General features: G+C 42.5%; 1 protein-coding gene across 1 annotated transcript in view; it reads right to left on the bottom strand.

Annotated features, from left to right (window-relative positions):
• PPP4R2 (protein phosphatase 4 regulatory subunit 2) overlaps positions 1-12,713 on the bottom strand; it is a 50,173-nt gene extending 37,460 nt beyond the window's left edge. The window contains exons 1-2 of the mRNA XM_007447669.1: positions 12,454-12,713; positions 11,353-11,434 (exon numbers count right to left, since the gene is read on the bottom strand). Coding sequence (XP_007447731.1) covers positions 11,353-11,434; positions 12,454-12,487 — 116 coding nt within the window. The 5' untranslated portion in view covers positions 12,488-12,713. The remainder of the gene's footprint in view (positions 1-11,352; positions 11,435-12,453) is intronic.
• Between the last annotated feature and the right edge of the window lie 3,472 nt (positions 12,714-16,185).

Below are 16,185 nucleotides of genomic sequence, written 5' to 3'. Positions count from 1 at the left end.
AGTGCGGGGGGGGGCGGGGGGGGGAGATTTACCAGGACAAAATTTCAAATACAGTCATAAAAATGAAAGACATTGCTCATACTTGGTATTTGAAGTTTCTTTTACTGATAAATATGCCTACCTGCATATTTATTTATATTTATTCTTTGGAATGTGAATAAAAAGACAGATACATGCCAGAAATAACAATTCAATCCACCCATGATAACAAAGACTATCCTCTGCTATAATGTCTAGACCATCCTTTTTAAACAACTTGCTGCTTGAGACTGTCTTTTTCTTTTTAGAATGAGAATTTTTTTAAAATTTTATCTTATTTTTGGCTGCGCTGGGTCTTAGTTGCTGTGCGCGGGCTTTCTGTAGTAGCAGCGAGCGGGGGCTACTCTTCCTTGCGGTGCGTGGGCTTCTCTTTGTGGATTCTCTTGCTGCGGAGCACGGGTTCTAGGCACGCGGGCTCAGTAGTTTCGGCTTGCGGGCTTAGTTGCTCCACAGCATGTGGGATCTTCCCGGACCAGGGATCGAACCCGTGTTCCCTGCACTGGCAGGTGAATTCTTAACCACTGTGCCACCAGTGAAGTCCCTGAGACTGTCTTAAACTCAAATTATTCCTAACACAACAAAAGTATAACTTATTTAGAAGTTAACTTTATCAAGGTACTCTATATTTTATCAATAAAAATCTAGCAAAAAAACTAAGGAACAAATCATAGCTTAATAAATGAGGGAGACAGAAAACTACAAATAGCAATAAACAAATGGAAAGATGCTGGCATAAAATTTAAAAAAGCAAATTAAAATGAGACTCCATTTTTCATCTATCTGATTTTCAGACTTAAAAGCCTAATAATGTTCAGTACTGATACTGGACAGGTAACTTTGATACACTGTTTCTATAGGCATATGTTGAAACAAAAAGATTTCTGAAGGCCAGATAATAATGCACATAAAGTCCAACCCATAAATCCCATTCCTGCATCTGTGCCAACATAATTATGCTCACTTAAGCATTGTTTTAACTGTAAACAATCTTTAAGACCATCAAAGTGGACAGGTTAAATGAATTACAATACAGCCAAAATGATGGAATACTATGCAACCCCCAAAAATGATGTGCTTCAATAAGAGATACACAAATTGCAGAAGTATCATACAATATTTTTTAAAAGAATTAACATATATACACATATACGCACAGAAAAATTCTGTTAAGGATATACACGAAACAGGTTAACAACAGTCTAGTTGGATTTTTCTTTTTTCCTGTGAGCACTCTGTAATAAAAAACTTTTAAAACTAGACAGGCTTATCTAAATGAGTATTAATTTCCATAATCTTTGTACATGAGTTTTTTCATATTATGGGCACAATAATAATTACTTAATTTATGTGATCCATTAAACTCAAAATGCAGTTATTCTCACCAAACTTCTTGTTAACCAATAAGGAGATGTGAATTTTAAAAGCACATATATGATATTCTCCATATTTAAGATACTTTCAGAAACACTGAAAAGTTCTACATTTATATTTACCACCTGTCCATACACTCACCTAATATCAATGTTTTGGAATTTTTTAAAGTGGCCAAATCCTAGCTGTGGCATTCACTTCTGTCACACGCTAGAACAACTAAGATAGCAAAATCAAATGCCACAGACAATATTTACAAGAAAAGTGGATGACAAGGTGACAAGGTATTATCCCCATGAACCCTCTAATATGAACAGTTAGGACAAGATTAGAGAGGTATTAATAGCTATACAGGAGCAAGAGAAAGACAACTTGTCTTACAACAGATTAACAGGAAAACCCAGGGTTCACCAACAGTCTTCACTGGGGAAAAAAGAAAACCAGGCCACATTCTACCCACATTTAAGACTACTCCTTGCAGAAATACTCTTAATGTGCAAAGGCCCTAGAAAAGGTGGACTAGTCTCCACTTAAAGAACCACTTTGAAAAAAAAAATACCCACAATCTCAAAAGTTACCCTGGAGTCCTCATGAATAATATCCCTAAAATAAGACCAGAATAAAACTATCTCCAGAAATTTTAAATTCACTTTAGCACAAACAATTCTGAATAGAAATATTTTGTTGTTAATAAAAAAGCTACCTCACCCGCCTTCCCAGCAGTACACAACAGTGCAAAAATTACAAATACACCTGTAAGACCTCTTACATATCTCAAATTTCAAATCCTTCTATAATATGTAGTTTCTCGTTTCATCACCTGTAAATATCATCACCTATCTCCCAATACTGCGAAGGTAAGATTTGGGGGTGACAGAATAACAAATCCAAGATGCATGTATTAAAGAGGCTTACACATTCTACCTAAAATACATACATCAGTTCATCACCTATATGCTTCATATGTATACTGCAAAATTACAATTATTGAAAGGTTTCAGCATTGGGGGTCACCAGAAAATGATCAAAATCACAAATGTTAGGGTACATCAAGTCACCTACCTTACTGACCCTTTCAATAAATATCCCCTAACATAGTTTTTCTTAAACCACAAACCACCACACCCCACCTCCCCATACTTGCCACAATCCCTCCCCCAGGAAACCACCTGTGGTGTCAGTGCCTAGAAGGTCACATTATACCGTAGCACAAGGAAAGGACGGGTGGCCAGGTATGTGGGATCTGGCTTAGGTAAGCAGCATGAAAGTCTTACAATTTACAAAAATAACAGTGGTAACAGATTCCTACCAAATGCATAGCTTCAAATTCTAAGTAGCTTTGTAAGGATTCTAAGATAGATACAGTAAACAGGAAAGATGTGAGAAGACAACTGAACAAGTGACAAGTGGTATAAAGTACTGGTTACGGGAGAATCTGAAGTCAGAATGGCTGAGTTTAAATCCCAATTCTGGCACTCACCAGCTGCACTATCAAAATTATTTAAGTTCTGCAAGCCTCAGTATCCTTATTTTTATTTATTTATTTTTTTTTTTTTGCGGTATGTGGGCCTCTCACTGTTGTGGCCTCTCCCATTGTGGAGCACAGGCTCCGGACGAGCAGGCCCAGCGGCCATGGCTCACGGGCCCAGCCGCTCCACGGCATGTGGGATCCTCCCAGACCGGGGCACGAACCCGTATCCCCTGCATCGGCAGGCGGACTCTCAACCACTGCGCCACCAGGGAAGCCCTGTATCCTTATTTTTAAAAAGGAGACACCTACTTCAAAGAGTAGTAGTGAAGATTAAATTAGGGTAGGCATACGAAACATTTGATAGTTTCTGGCACAAAAGAAATGTTCATTAAAAGTTTGCCTTTTAGGAAGAAAAAAACCCGATAACCCAAAACAGAAGTTCTTATGTGGAAATCCTAGTCCCTTAAAGATTTCTGATTCACCACTTTAAAATCAATCAAAGACTCTAACTAGGTAGGAGTACTCACAAGCACCACATACAACAAAAAATAACATTAGGAGAATAAGATTTAAAGAGTCAAAATACTCAAGAGGCTCCACCCCCTGCAGGGAGCCCAGACAAATCATAGGGAGATAGTACAAGTACAGGTACGCACAAGTACAGGTACGCACATCTAAGTCAGACCTGGCTACAGGAAAGAAGGAAACGATAATAGCTGAAGTAAAGTTTTGGCAAGTAAAATGAACAGCTAGCTCGGTCACAAGTATAAAGAAACTTGATGCGATTAGGGAACTCTTGGACCTGAAAACAGATCACTGTTACTCGTCACTATGTTTTCATTCTTAGGATTTCATTTCAGTAAGCTGCAAAATCTTTTAAGTATCAACAATGGTATTAAATACATGTTATTTTTACTATGAATTTTTATTTTTTATATCACAGTATATAAACAAGGCATCTAAGATTTGCTGAATGCCTGCTATTTCACAAAAACTCTGCAACCTAAGTGTTGTTATTCATATTTTCAGCTGGGGAACAGAGGAAAAGAGGGCGTAGGTGACTAGCTTGTTCCATCATGGTCATTCAAATAGGTTACAATCAAACTAGAATTTTAACCAGGACAGCCTGCTAACCTAGAGTCAAGCAGATTATAAGCACAGAGACAAGAGATAACGTGACATACACAGCTCCAAGTGTGTCTTCACTCTACAATAAAGCTATCCCCCTCACCCCCCCCACCGCAACAAAGTCAAACTGGTAAGTGGTAACAAAAAAGCTCTACTTGAACCACCACATATATGGCACATTTTTAAAAAGCAATGGGTCACTATTACTATTATTTTACATTTTTATTGAGACTTAAATTAGCTCTTACACACTTTACAGTCAATGGATAATATTCAATCTATTTTGGTAGGAATGGAGTTTGGAGGGTGGAGTGCCAAACCCGGGCAGCCTGATATACGAAAAGGATCGCTGTGGGTGAAACCAGAGAGAACAAAGATGAGCAACTGAACACATATGAAGGCCTAGCAAAAATGAAGATCTAAAACACATTTCTCACATTCAGCAGATACTTTAAAGTACAATGCAGTAAAGTACAATGCTTTCACAGGCATATGTATTAAATGAAATAACAGTCAATGTTCTCCCCTTCAACTGTCTATACTCTGTTTTAGTAAGTGATTTAAGTTTTTTTGGCTATGATATTGATTTAGGTAGACAGACACAAACATACACACACACTCACTCACTCACCCACCCCCCCCAGCCCCCCAATAATAAACTCCCATATCAGAAAGGTAAAAGACCTACAGTCCACAGAACAGAGGGAAACCACTGTAAATCTGGACCATAAATTCCTCATCTTCTTACTAATAAGATGTTCTGAAGCCACATGAAGTTGGTGAGAGGCTTCCAGTAATAGTCCATAAGCATTATGAACTCCAATTTATTGGCAGGCACAAAGAGGATCTCTGGATATAGATAAAAAGGCACACATGTAGGTAACACTAAGACAGACACTCTGGGAACCGCTGTGGCTCTCATGAGTTAGTGATAACACTGACTGGTCTCTCTCATCCAAGTGATTCTAGATTTTTTTTACTGTCTCCAAACCACTAACCTACGTAACATACTCCCAAGAGATAACACCTTCACCATCAGCAGACATTTAATGACAACCACTGTGCCTGTGCCCCACCCTTTACCACTGTTACTGCAATACCACCCCTGGTTAACTACTGCCACAACACAGACTCCCACAGGCTTCTGAAATGGAAGGAAACTTGGAAATCATCCTTTATAAGCTCCTCATTCAGTACCTGAGGGAAGCGTGGCCCACAGTAATTTAAGTGACTTACTGGAGACTAAAATAGTAGCTATGGGGACGAGGGAGTTGTCACTATCCACTAGTCACAGCGTTAAGCACTCATAAAGTATAAACTCAGTGAATCCCCATAACATCCCTCGAGATGGATTTACTTTATTTCCCGTATCTTACGATAAGGAAATTAAGGCACAGAGAAGTTGGCCTTGGTGAGAGAGTAACTAAGTGGCAGAGCTGGGAATTCAAACCCAAGTCTGTCTTGTGCTCTCGTGACTCTCCAACCAGAGCTCTTTCCACAAGATTAAGTACCTCAGACTTGTTTCATGAGCCAAATGCACTCTATTTATTCCCAACACACAGACAATTCTAACTTTTACCCTCTCCCAAATTTTAGTATCTATAGCTACATATTTTCATTTATTCAAGTCCTCACAAAAGCTGAGGCAACCTCATGGTATAAACCCCATTTCTGAAGTGAGGAAACAAGCTCACAAATTATTTGCCCTAATTCACACAGCTAATTCTGACAAGCTAATTTCAGAATCAAGCCATGCTCCTTCCCGGAATGACGTTACCACACGCTAATTCTCATGAAATTAGAGGACTAGCCAACTACTAGTAAAAACTGGACTGAACATGGAAAATATGAACTCACCTGCACACCAAAAAGATTGACGATTTGAAGTTAATTCCAGTCAGAAAACAGAGTTGACACATCTAGCTTCCAGTGCATCACGCAGTAGATTTTGTACAGCGTATATGACACATCAGATTTACAGGTTTGATGTGATGAAACAAATGAAAACAACTACAATTTTCTTCATGTTCCTATCTTAATCACTGCAGTTACTAAAATATTTAGATGCAAAAGGGTAACCATTTAACTAGTATCTACTGAAAATCTACTGTGCTTCCTCTGTGTACCACTGTGATAATGGTATATGATAGGAATTTAGGTGGCACATGGGTAATTCATATTAATTAATATTTTAGTATTTACAGATTTTAAAATGACATAGAAAAATATAACTTATGCAACAAACCACTGGTTTCAGACCTCCTTATTTCTCACAAGACTAAGAGGAAGAAATTAACATGTTCATTATACTACTGGGGAGGGGTCAAATGAGGGCTTAATCTCTATCTGTAGTATTCTTCCATCTTAAAAAAATCTGAAGAAAAGTAAGCTGACCTCAAAAAGAACATTAAGTAAATAATTGTACAGATGCTACAAGGATGTGGCAAAAAATCCCAAAGGTAGTATGTGAAACTGACATTTTAGAAATAATGTTCAAGCGGTTGATACTATGTTAGACAAAACAAAATTCCCTCCCTAAAGAAAGCCACAGAAGAAGGATCTAACAGTCACATGGACTTAAGGAGATTTTATTTATAATAATGCAGATCTCAGTTGTTGATTACTACTACTTTTTAAGTAACTTTTATTTTCTTAGTAGTATTTCAAAATGGCTGAACACAAAGAGTTTGAAACTGCAGGGAGGGAAAAAAAGTAGACTCAATATAAGCATTATCAACACAATAACAACTACTATTTATTGAGTAAATAAATAATGTTAGCACTGTTTATGAAGCAGTGTATTTCCGTGTATTATGCAGTCATGCTATGAGGTACTATTACTATTCCCTTTTATAGATGGGGAAACTAACTTAACAGGGACTGACTTAAAAAGTTCTCTTAGGGACTTCCCTGGTGGCGCAGTGGTTAACAGTCTGCCTGCCAATGCACGGGACATGGGTTCGAGCCCTGGTCCGGGAAGATCCCACATGCCAAGGAGCAACTAAGCCCGTGCGCCACAACTACTGAGCCCTCATGCTACAACTACTGAAGCCCACGTGCCTAGAACCTGTGCTCCGCAGCAAGAGAAGCCACTGCAATGAGAAGCGCGCGCACCACAACGAAGAGTAGCCCTGCTCGCCACAACTAGAGAAAGCCTGCGTGCAGCAATAAAGACCCAACGCAGCCAAAAATAAATTTAAAAAAAAAGAAAAAGTTCTCCTAAATAGTGTAATTCTGAGGGGATGGCAGAGGTGCTACAATTTTTCACCTCTCCAAAACCCCTTATGTCAAACGTAACTAGACAGCAAACCCAAAACCAATAAGCAAAAATGTTTACAACAAAACTCCCTGACAAGGTTATCTCACAAACCCCAAAATGTAAGTTAATGAGGAAAAACCTATGGTCACATGACCTGTACCATTATCAGAATCTGTACAAGAGAAAACAGAAGTCGTAGTGAACCGGAAGGGCCTACAAATAGGAGAACCACAAAATAGCCAACAGGTGTTCACAAGAAATCATGCCAGGTCAATGTGAGAACAGTAGCTGAAACTGAGATAGGTTTTGCCCACTCACAGTAATAAGTGAAGAGAAAGGACCTCCAGTAAGGACTGAAAGGGACAAAGCCTTGCTTCATGAGCTCTTGAAAGTGACCCACCAGAGCTCCCATCCAGAGGAGACCCCAAAGACAAGAGAAAGAGACAACAGAGATGAAGGAAAGACAAGGTCCAAATAAAAGTATTGATAGAACAGAGCCTAGAAATTTCAGAAAGAACACTCCATATTCTAACACTTCACAAAAATAATGAGCAAACTCTGTGAAGTTAAGGACAGCTACTCTGAAGCATGCCTCCTCCTCAAAGTGCAGAAAAACTATTTTCACATCAAAATGAAAAACAGAAAAATATCAAGGTCAAATCTAATATGAAATTGTTGTAAGAAAAAAGGAGAATAAGGAGCAAAATAACATCTCTCAAGACAGAAAAGGGAAGCTAGAAAGACTTGCTCAGAAACAGATCACAACCTTATACTATTTTCAAAATGAGCTAAACACACTGAGAAAAATGATACAAGTCAGAATTAGAGAAACTCAGAAAATGAAGCAATAGAATACAGCAAAGAATCAGAAAAGAATTACTTCAGGAAATAAAGACTAAACTAAAAAGCACACAAGAACAAATGATCACAACACACAACGCAGTAAGAATCCTTCAAGAGAGGAAATTTTAAAAAATCAAAATGGAATTAAATTTAAAATTTCACTTTAAAAGACACTGTCAAGAGAATAAAACGACAAGCCACACAGTGGTAGCAAGTATTTGTAAACCACATTAATAAAGAATTTGTATCCATAACATATAAAGAACTCTCAAAACCCAATAACAAATCAAACAACCCCATTTTACCACGGGCAAAAATGTGAAGAATCAATTTACTAAAGGAGATATACAAACAGCAAATAAATAGACGAAAAGATGCTCAACATCATTAGTCATTAGGCAAATACAAATTAAAACCACTATACAATAGGCACCTATTAGAATATCTAACGTGAGAAAGATCGATCGTACTAAGTGTTGGAAAGGATATGGAGAAACTGATCTCAACTCCCATGATACTGGTGGAAAAGCAAATTGGCACAATCACTCAAGAAAACAGTTCAGGAGTTTCTAAAGTTAAACATATGTGTACCATATGATCCAACTATTCCACTCCTGGATGGATTTTTACCCAAGAAAAAAAGAATGCATACAAAGACACATACACAAACATTCACAGTAGCTTTGTTTAATAAAGAAAAAACTGGGGCTTCCGGAGTGGCACAGTGGTTAAGAATCCACCTGCCAATGCAGGGGACACAGGTTCGAGCCCTGGTCAGGGAAGATCCCACATGCTGTGAAGCAACTAAGCCCGCAAGCCGAAACTACTGAGCCTGTGCTCTAGAGCCCACGAGCCACAACTACTGAAGCCCGCGCGCCTAGAGCCCATGCCCCGCAACAAGAGAAGCCGCTGTGATGAGAAGTCTGTGCACCTCAATGAAGTCGCCCCCACTCGCTGCAACTAGAGAAAGCACAGTGCGCAGCAATGAAGACCCAATGCAGCCAAAAATAAATACATAAAATAAATTTAAAAAGAAAACTGGAAATAACCCAAATGCCCATCAACCAGTGAATGAAGCAAGAACTGTAGGATACCCATGTAATGAATACAATTCAGAAATAAAAAGGAATGAATTGTTGATTTCTGAACAACGTGGATCAATCTCAAATTATGCGGAGTAAAAAGAGGCAGACAAAGAATATACTGTATGATTCCATTTATATAAAATTCCAGAACATGCTAACTGACCTACAGTGACAAAGAGCAGATCTCTGGCTGCCTGCGGGGAGGAGAGCACACACAGGGAGGGGAGATTACAAAGGGAATGAGGAGACTTCTTCCAGTAATGGATATATTCTCCATCTGGAGTGTGGTGCTAGTTTCATGAGTGTAGACGCCAAAATTTACCAAACTATATACTTCTAGTAAACTAAGCTTACTGTGTTCAATAAGTGAACTTTTTTAAAGTAAGCATTATTAAGTAAAGCTATTTTCTAAAAACAGAAATGCGGAAAAAAATCCAGCAATTCTTACCTTAAGAAACTCATCCATCCTAAAACATCAAAAAGATCTGAACTGCTATCTTTTAGATTTTCATTCTCGTATTTACAGTCTTAGAAGTTAGACAAAGCTCAGTTTAGCCATAAATGATGACAGAAACGGCAAATTTCAGTATCAAAAGTTAAGGCATGGCCTTCCCTGGTGGCACAGTGGTTGAGAGTCTGCCTGCCAATGCAGGCGACACGGGTTCATGCCCCGGTCCGGGAGGATCCCACATGCCACGGAGCGGCTGGGCCCGTGAGCCATGGCCACTGAGCCTGCGTGTCCGGAGCCTATGCTCCACAACGGGAGAGGCCACAGCAGTGAGAGGCCCGCGTACCGCAAAAAAAAAAAAAAAGGACAGCAGTTTGTACACACCTGGTAAGAGGTGTTAAGTATTTAACTCCAAATAATCTTGTTTATCAAAACTATGAAGTAAAATGCTTTTCCTCTTGATACTGTAGAGAGCTATAAGTTCGGACCAACTAGCAATCAATACAAATACAAATTATCCTGCATCAAGTTTTTAAAATCAAGATGTTCTAAGAGAATATAATTCAGAGGCAAAAATTACCTTTCTTTCCTGAAGGGTTCCATTTTTTAAAAGCACTAAATAGAAATTTAAGATTGAACACATCACAGTCACATTCCTAAGGTGACTGGTAATTTTAATAAGCACCAAGGAGTTTCAGCTTGTCTGCAAGACCATTAAAGAGGGGTTTTTTTCCCCCCTTTCTAAAATCAGGCCAGTTATTAGAAGGCTACGCTGCAACCATAAGCAAATCTTGTGAGAAATGAACATTTGCTAATAAAGCCAAAGAAAGTATACATCATTTGCTGAAGCTTACACTCTTTTATTAGGCCTCAAAAAGAATTTAAAAACTAGACATGAAGTAGAGGAGCCAAAAGAAAGCCCACTTTTTAAAAGTACCCCCCCAAAAAACCTCTCCCCTTCCTGTTCACTGCCTCCTACACAAAAGCTACAAGGCACCAAATCTGCACTGCTCTCTACAAATAAAGTTAGCCTGAGTGTGAAAACAACTCCTGCCAAACAACTACACACACAACAATGAACTGAAATGTTCCCCTGAAAACAGTGCTAACTTCATAGTATAAGTTTCAGATTCACAGCATTTGGAAACAAGCCTAATAAAATGCTGAGTGTGTGTTAACAAGTTAGCTATCCTAGAAAGTCTACAGGTCAGTCAAGACTGTAGCATCTGGAATTTGTCAGATAGTCACCCAGAGTGCTCAAGAGAATAAATATAAGTGACACTTCAAGCACCCACATATATAAATATGACAACAAAAGGTTGGATACAGGGCAATATGAGAAAATACCACCAATAAAAGAATCTGAAACAGAATCAAAGCCACAAAATTCGGGAAATAAGCCTGTTTGTTATGGCCAAAAACAGTCATAATGGAATATGCATTCTTCTTTTTCGCTGGCTCTTCTAGACTAACACATTCTAAATGCGCAAAAGCATAAATAAAATTTTAACAAAGGTTTAATATTCGTTACACAGCACATATGAAGTAAATAAAGCATATACACTTAGTAAATGCTTTAAATTACTGGAGCTTGCGCAGTTTAGACAGATGGAGTATTCATTGCTTCTGAAATACACTTCTGTCCCTTTCCTGAGCAATTCTGAAGGATACACAGATCTATAACAACGATTACATGTTTTCAACTCACATTGTTTCTCCAGTCTTGGCTACATGACAAAGAAACTGATCCAGGACCGGACAAACTTCCTTTTTCCCCCTCTTCTCAAAATCTAGATAAGGGAAGAAAGAAAAGTTATTAGTATTTCTAAAAGTCCACCAACCATTTCCAATGCCTTCTAACAACAAACTTTCCTCTCAGTCCTTCCTCATATTAAGCAGCAATTAAAAAAAATTTTTTTTAATTTAAAAAAGCCTCTCAACGAAACATCCACCTCTTACTCTCCAATTTCAAACGTCACTCTTCACAGGTAACGAGAGCCCTCCTAAAGGGGGCACTCAACTTCGCCGCAAACCAGTCCCAACGCAGTGCTTCTCAAAGTGTGGTCCGGGGGAACACCAGGACCACATTCATCTCAGAGACCGGCTAAAATACAAAAACCCCAGATCCCGACCCCACAGACTGTTTGTTTACGTGAAGTTCATAAATCCGCGTTTTAAGAAAACACCAGCTCCCTCTCGTAGCCGTCCCCCAATGACCCTGGGTATCAAAGCCTAATCCTCAGAACGTTGAAATCATGCTCTCCTAAGTTTGAGAACCACTGTTCTCAAGCCTGTTGCTTGGAAGGCGAGCAATTCAGAGCCGGGAAGGCGACCACCTGAGAATGAGGGCGCGTGGAAAGATGACTTCAGAAGCCCTGAACAAGGCTCGCTGAGACACTTGAAAGTTGCTTTGCCGCCCCCTCTCTTCCCCCACCCCCAAACCTTTCACTTTTCTTCTCCTCGCCGTGGCCCGGCGTGCGGGGGCCTGATGGAGAACGAAGCCAGCCTGGGAGGGAGCTGCGGGCCCAAGACCCGTGCCCCGGGAGTGCGAGAGGGGCCGGGGCCCCCGCGAGAGCTTCCCGGCTCCCCTCCCCCAGCCCAGACGCCGGCCGCCGACACAAAGCCCAGAGCAGGGCGGGAGGGAGCTGCCCACGGGGCTCCCCGCCCCCGGGGAAGCGGGAGGGGGATGGGAGCCGGGGAAGCGCGCCCTCCCCCCCTAGCCCGGCCCGGCCCCACGGAACCACTTGCCCCGAAGGGAGACAGGACCGCGGAGGGTGAGAAGGAAGGGAGAGGGGGCAGCTACCCCCACCTTTCAGCGCCTCCTGCAGCCTCTCGACGTCCATGGCTTCACGGAGTCCCTCGCAGCCTCCGCCTCCTTCCGCGGGTCTCCCGGGGACTGGAAGGCCTCCCCCCACCCCCCCGACGCCCTCCCCCTCCCTTGCACACACTCCGGCACGCAGGCGACCGGGGGGGGCACCGAAGGGAGCCGGGGGAAGCGAGCGAGAGAGAGAGAGACCGAGAGAGCGAGCACCTCCCCGAGCCGCTACCACCAGCCCTCCAACATGGCGCCCGGCACGTCATCGCGCGCACGCTCCCCGCCGCCGTCCTCGCGCCCGCGGCGCGCCCAGACCCGGAACCCGAGAGCGCGTGCGCGGTGAGGCGTTTGGCCCCCGGCAGTCCCCCGCAGACCCGGCAGGGGCAGTAGCCCCGCCTCTCCCCCGGAATGGCCCTAGCTACCTGCGCCGACCTGGAGACGGAGTGGTCTAGGCAGGGGGGGTGGGGCGCAGACCCCCTGGATGTGAGTCCCTGCCATTTGCTAGCTGTGTGACCTTGAGCAATTTACTGAGCCTCTCTGAGCCTCACTTTCCCCATCTGTACGGTGAAAGCACTAGTATGGACCACCCTATAAGGTGGCTGCGAAAACCAGGTGAGTGTGTACACTTAGCGGTCAGAGTACGCATTTTAAAAGCACTCAGTATTACTAGTAATCGTAGCAAAAATACCTCCTTGCCTCAATCCAAAGCTCGTCGATGACTCACCCTTGAAGAGAAGCAAGGCACACAGCAAAGGAATGAAAAGCTTAGGCAATGGAACCGGCTGGATTTAAAGCCAAACTCAACTGTTTACTCCCTGTCTGACGTACTTAAACTTCGGTAGCCTCAGTTACCTCATCCGCAAAATGGAAGTTTGTAAAACAGCCCTGAGACTTGAGTGAAACGGCGATGATGAAGCACTGAGCGCACAGGGTGCCTGGAACTTAAGCACTCGGTTAATGTGGCTGCTGTTTTTATTATCATTATGATTTTGATTACATTACATAAGCACCCAGGAAGTTAGAGAGGGCAGAGACCTCAGAGGTACTCTCCCGCCCTGTCATTTTACAAACGGGATAGCTGAGGCACGGAGAGCTAGTCTGGCAGCAGAATCCAGAACATCTGGCAACTAGCTAGTGTGTGGACATTTTTATTATCCTCTTATGTCTGTGAGCTTTTCAAGAAAAAGATACTACACTGTTCCACCATCTCTTCTCAAAGCCTAACACAAATCTGTGAAAGGAAGGAAGGGAGAGAGGGAGGAAGGGAGGACAGAAAGCTATTTCTTGACTGGTGTTAGAAGGTGCAAATTTGGACACAGCCATCACAAGTGTTGACCCTCTTAAAAGATAGTGGCTCTGACCCTGAACCTAGGTGGCAGATGTAGGCAACCCCCCCCCCCCGCAAAAAAATACTTTTCTGGATTTTGCCATCAGAGAACCAGTCCCTAGTATCTTGAGACCCTTTCACTGTTCTAAGCATCCAGCTTAGTTACAAATAGCCTTGCAGGGGATGTATTAGGGTGGCATCATCACAGTGGGCCAACACTTTCAATGCCCTGGATTTAGTTTATTATGGTCCCTTCCAGTCTGAAGGAGCCTACCCTCTACATAGCAAAGCTTAGCCGCCACTCTCTCTGCCACCCAGTACTCTGTTTAAGCAGGTGTCTTCCCGTATGGCCTGTGTAGGACAACACAGTTGCCACTAGCCACGTATGGGTATTTAAATTGAAATTAATTAAAATTAAATAAAATTTAAAATTCAGTTCCTGAGTTTGTCAATGAAATTCAGTTCCTCAGTCACACTAGCTGCATTACATGTGTTCAATAGGCCCACGTGGCTAGTGACTTTTGCACTGAGAGAAGATTCCATGATCGCCAAAAGTTCTTCTGGAACTTTCTGTTAGAGAACATACCACGCTAATTTCTTCCACCTTGCTCTGTCCCTTTTCATCAGCTGTTCTCCTCACTTGGAGATGCCTCAACTTCCAAAAACTGGATAAGGTCCATGGAAGGAGACAAAGTACACACAGCAGTGACAGCCGAAGGGAATCAGGGAACGTTTCCCTAGAGGAAGTAGAAGGGTCTAAGCTTGAGAGCTGAATTCTGATAGGAAGGAAGCCAAGTGAAGGGGAGAGGAGACGCTTTCAAAGAGAAAAGCTAGGTGCACGGGCGCTGAAATGAGACAGAAGAGCCAGGTGGGTTTAGTCTGGCTTAAGCTGAGAGTGCAAGGGCAGAAGAAGCAAGGGATGAGGCTGAAGAAATCTTTTCTTTGGTTCATTTCTTCCTTCTTCCTTGGAATTCTTCTCTAGCCAGCATGCTTCCCAATGTCTGCGACTGCTAGAGCCTCCTATTGGTACTAACTCCCTTAGAGCAAAACAGGCTAAAATGTGACGTCCAGCCCCCACGAATGACCCTGAAGATCCTAGCCTCCTGGGGTTCATGCCCCAGTGTAGTCTTCTCCCAGGTGAATCAGGGACAGCCGGTCCGTGTGAACAATAAGCGTGGCGGAAGGGATGGTACTTGACTTCTGAGGCTATAGGTCATAAAAGGTGCTGAGGCTTCTGCTCTGGGCACTTGAATTTTGCTCTTTCTGGAGGAAGCCCCATGTCACAAAAACATCAGAGCAGCCCTGTGGAAACGCCCAAATGGAAAGGATTGATGGCTTTAACGTGGGTCCTCCAGCCCCAGGAAATCCTTCCGATGACTGCAGCCCCAGCTTGACATCTGGACTGCAACCTTATAAGGGATCCCAAGTCAGAACCACCCATCTAAGCTGCACCTCAAGTCCTGACCCACAGAAACTATGAAAGATGACAAATGTTTATAATTGTTCTCAGTTTCTAAATTCTGAGGTAATTTGTTACACAGCACTAGATAAATAATGCACAAAGGAGAATATTAATAGTAACAGCTAACAGTAAGTATTCTTTGGCTACATTGGATCTTCCTTGCTGCACGCAGGCTTTCTCCTTTCTCTAGCTGCGGCGGGAGTGGGGGCTACTCTTCGTTGCGGAGCACGGGCTTCTCAGGGCGGTGGCTTCTCTTCTTGCGGAGCACGGGCTCTAGGCGTGTGGGCTTCAGTAGTTGTGGCACCAGGGCTCGAACCCGTGTCCCCTGCATTGGCAGGCGGATTCTTAACCACTGCGCCACCAGGGAAGTCCCCCTATACGTGATACTATTATCGCCACTTAACATAAGAGCAAACTAAGGTATAAAGAAGTGAACTAACTTGTCCAAGGTCACACAACCACACAGGCAAGAGACTGACCCATGACTCAAAGCCAGACTGGTTTCAGAGGCCCAGACTCTTTCTTGTCCTCAAGAAGTTTGCAAATGACCAGGAGAGAAAAAACATAATTATAGACTCTGATGCAAAGTAGAAGGGAAGTATGCAAATCAGGTGGTCAGAGGCCTGTGACATCTCTTTCAGGCAGAGATAGAAGTTTTACTATTTGGAAGGGCCTCACTTAAAGACTGGAAAGGATTTGCACCAAAAGAGAAGAGGCTTCCAAGGCAGAGGGAACGGTATTAACCAGGCAAGCTGTCCGTGAGGGCCTCCTAGGTACCGCAGAGAACGCGTGCTTGGAATCTGTTCCCCCGCAGAGTCAGGGTGTAATAGAAGAGATGTCCCTTAAATGCAAACATGCAAGAAGACTGGCCTGTTCCTCTGAGGGTACACAAGAGGGGAAAAGCCTGATGACACAGAGCAGAAGGTAGAAGATAGAG

This window comes from Lipotes vexillifer, unplaced genomic scaffold (genome assembly GCF_000442215.2).
Source record: "Lipotes vexillifer unplaced genomic scaffold, Lipotes_vexillifer_v1.1 scaffold1008, whole genome shotgun sequence".
Lineage (NCBI taxonomy): Eukaryota > Metazoa > Chordata > Mammalia > Artiodactyla > Lipotidae > Lipotes > Lipotes vexillifer.
Note: the sequence above shows the minus strand (reverse complement) of the source record. Positions and strands in the feature narration are given on the sequence as shown.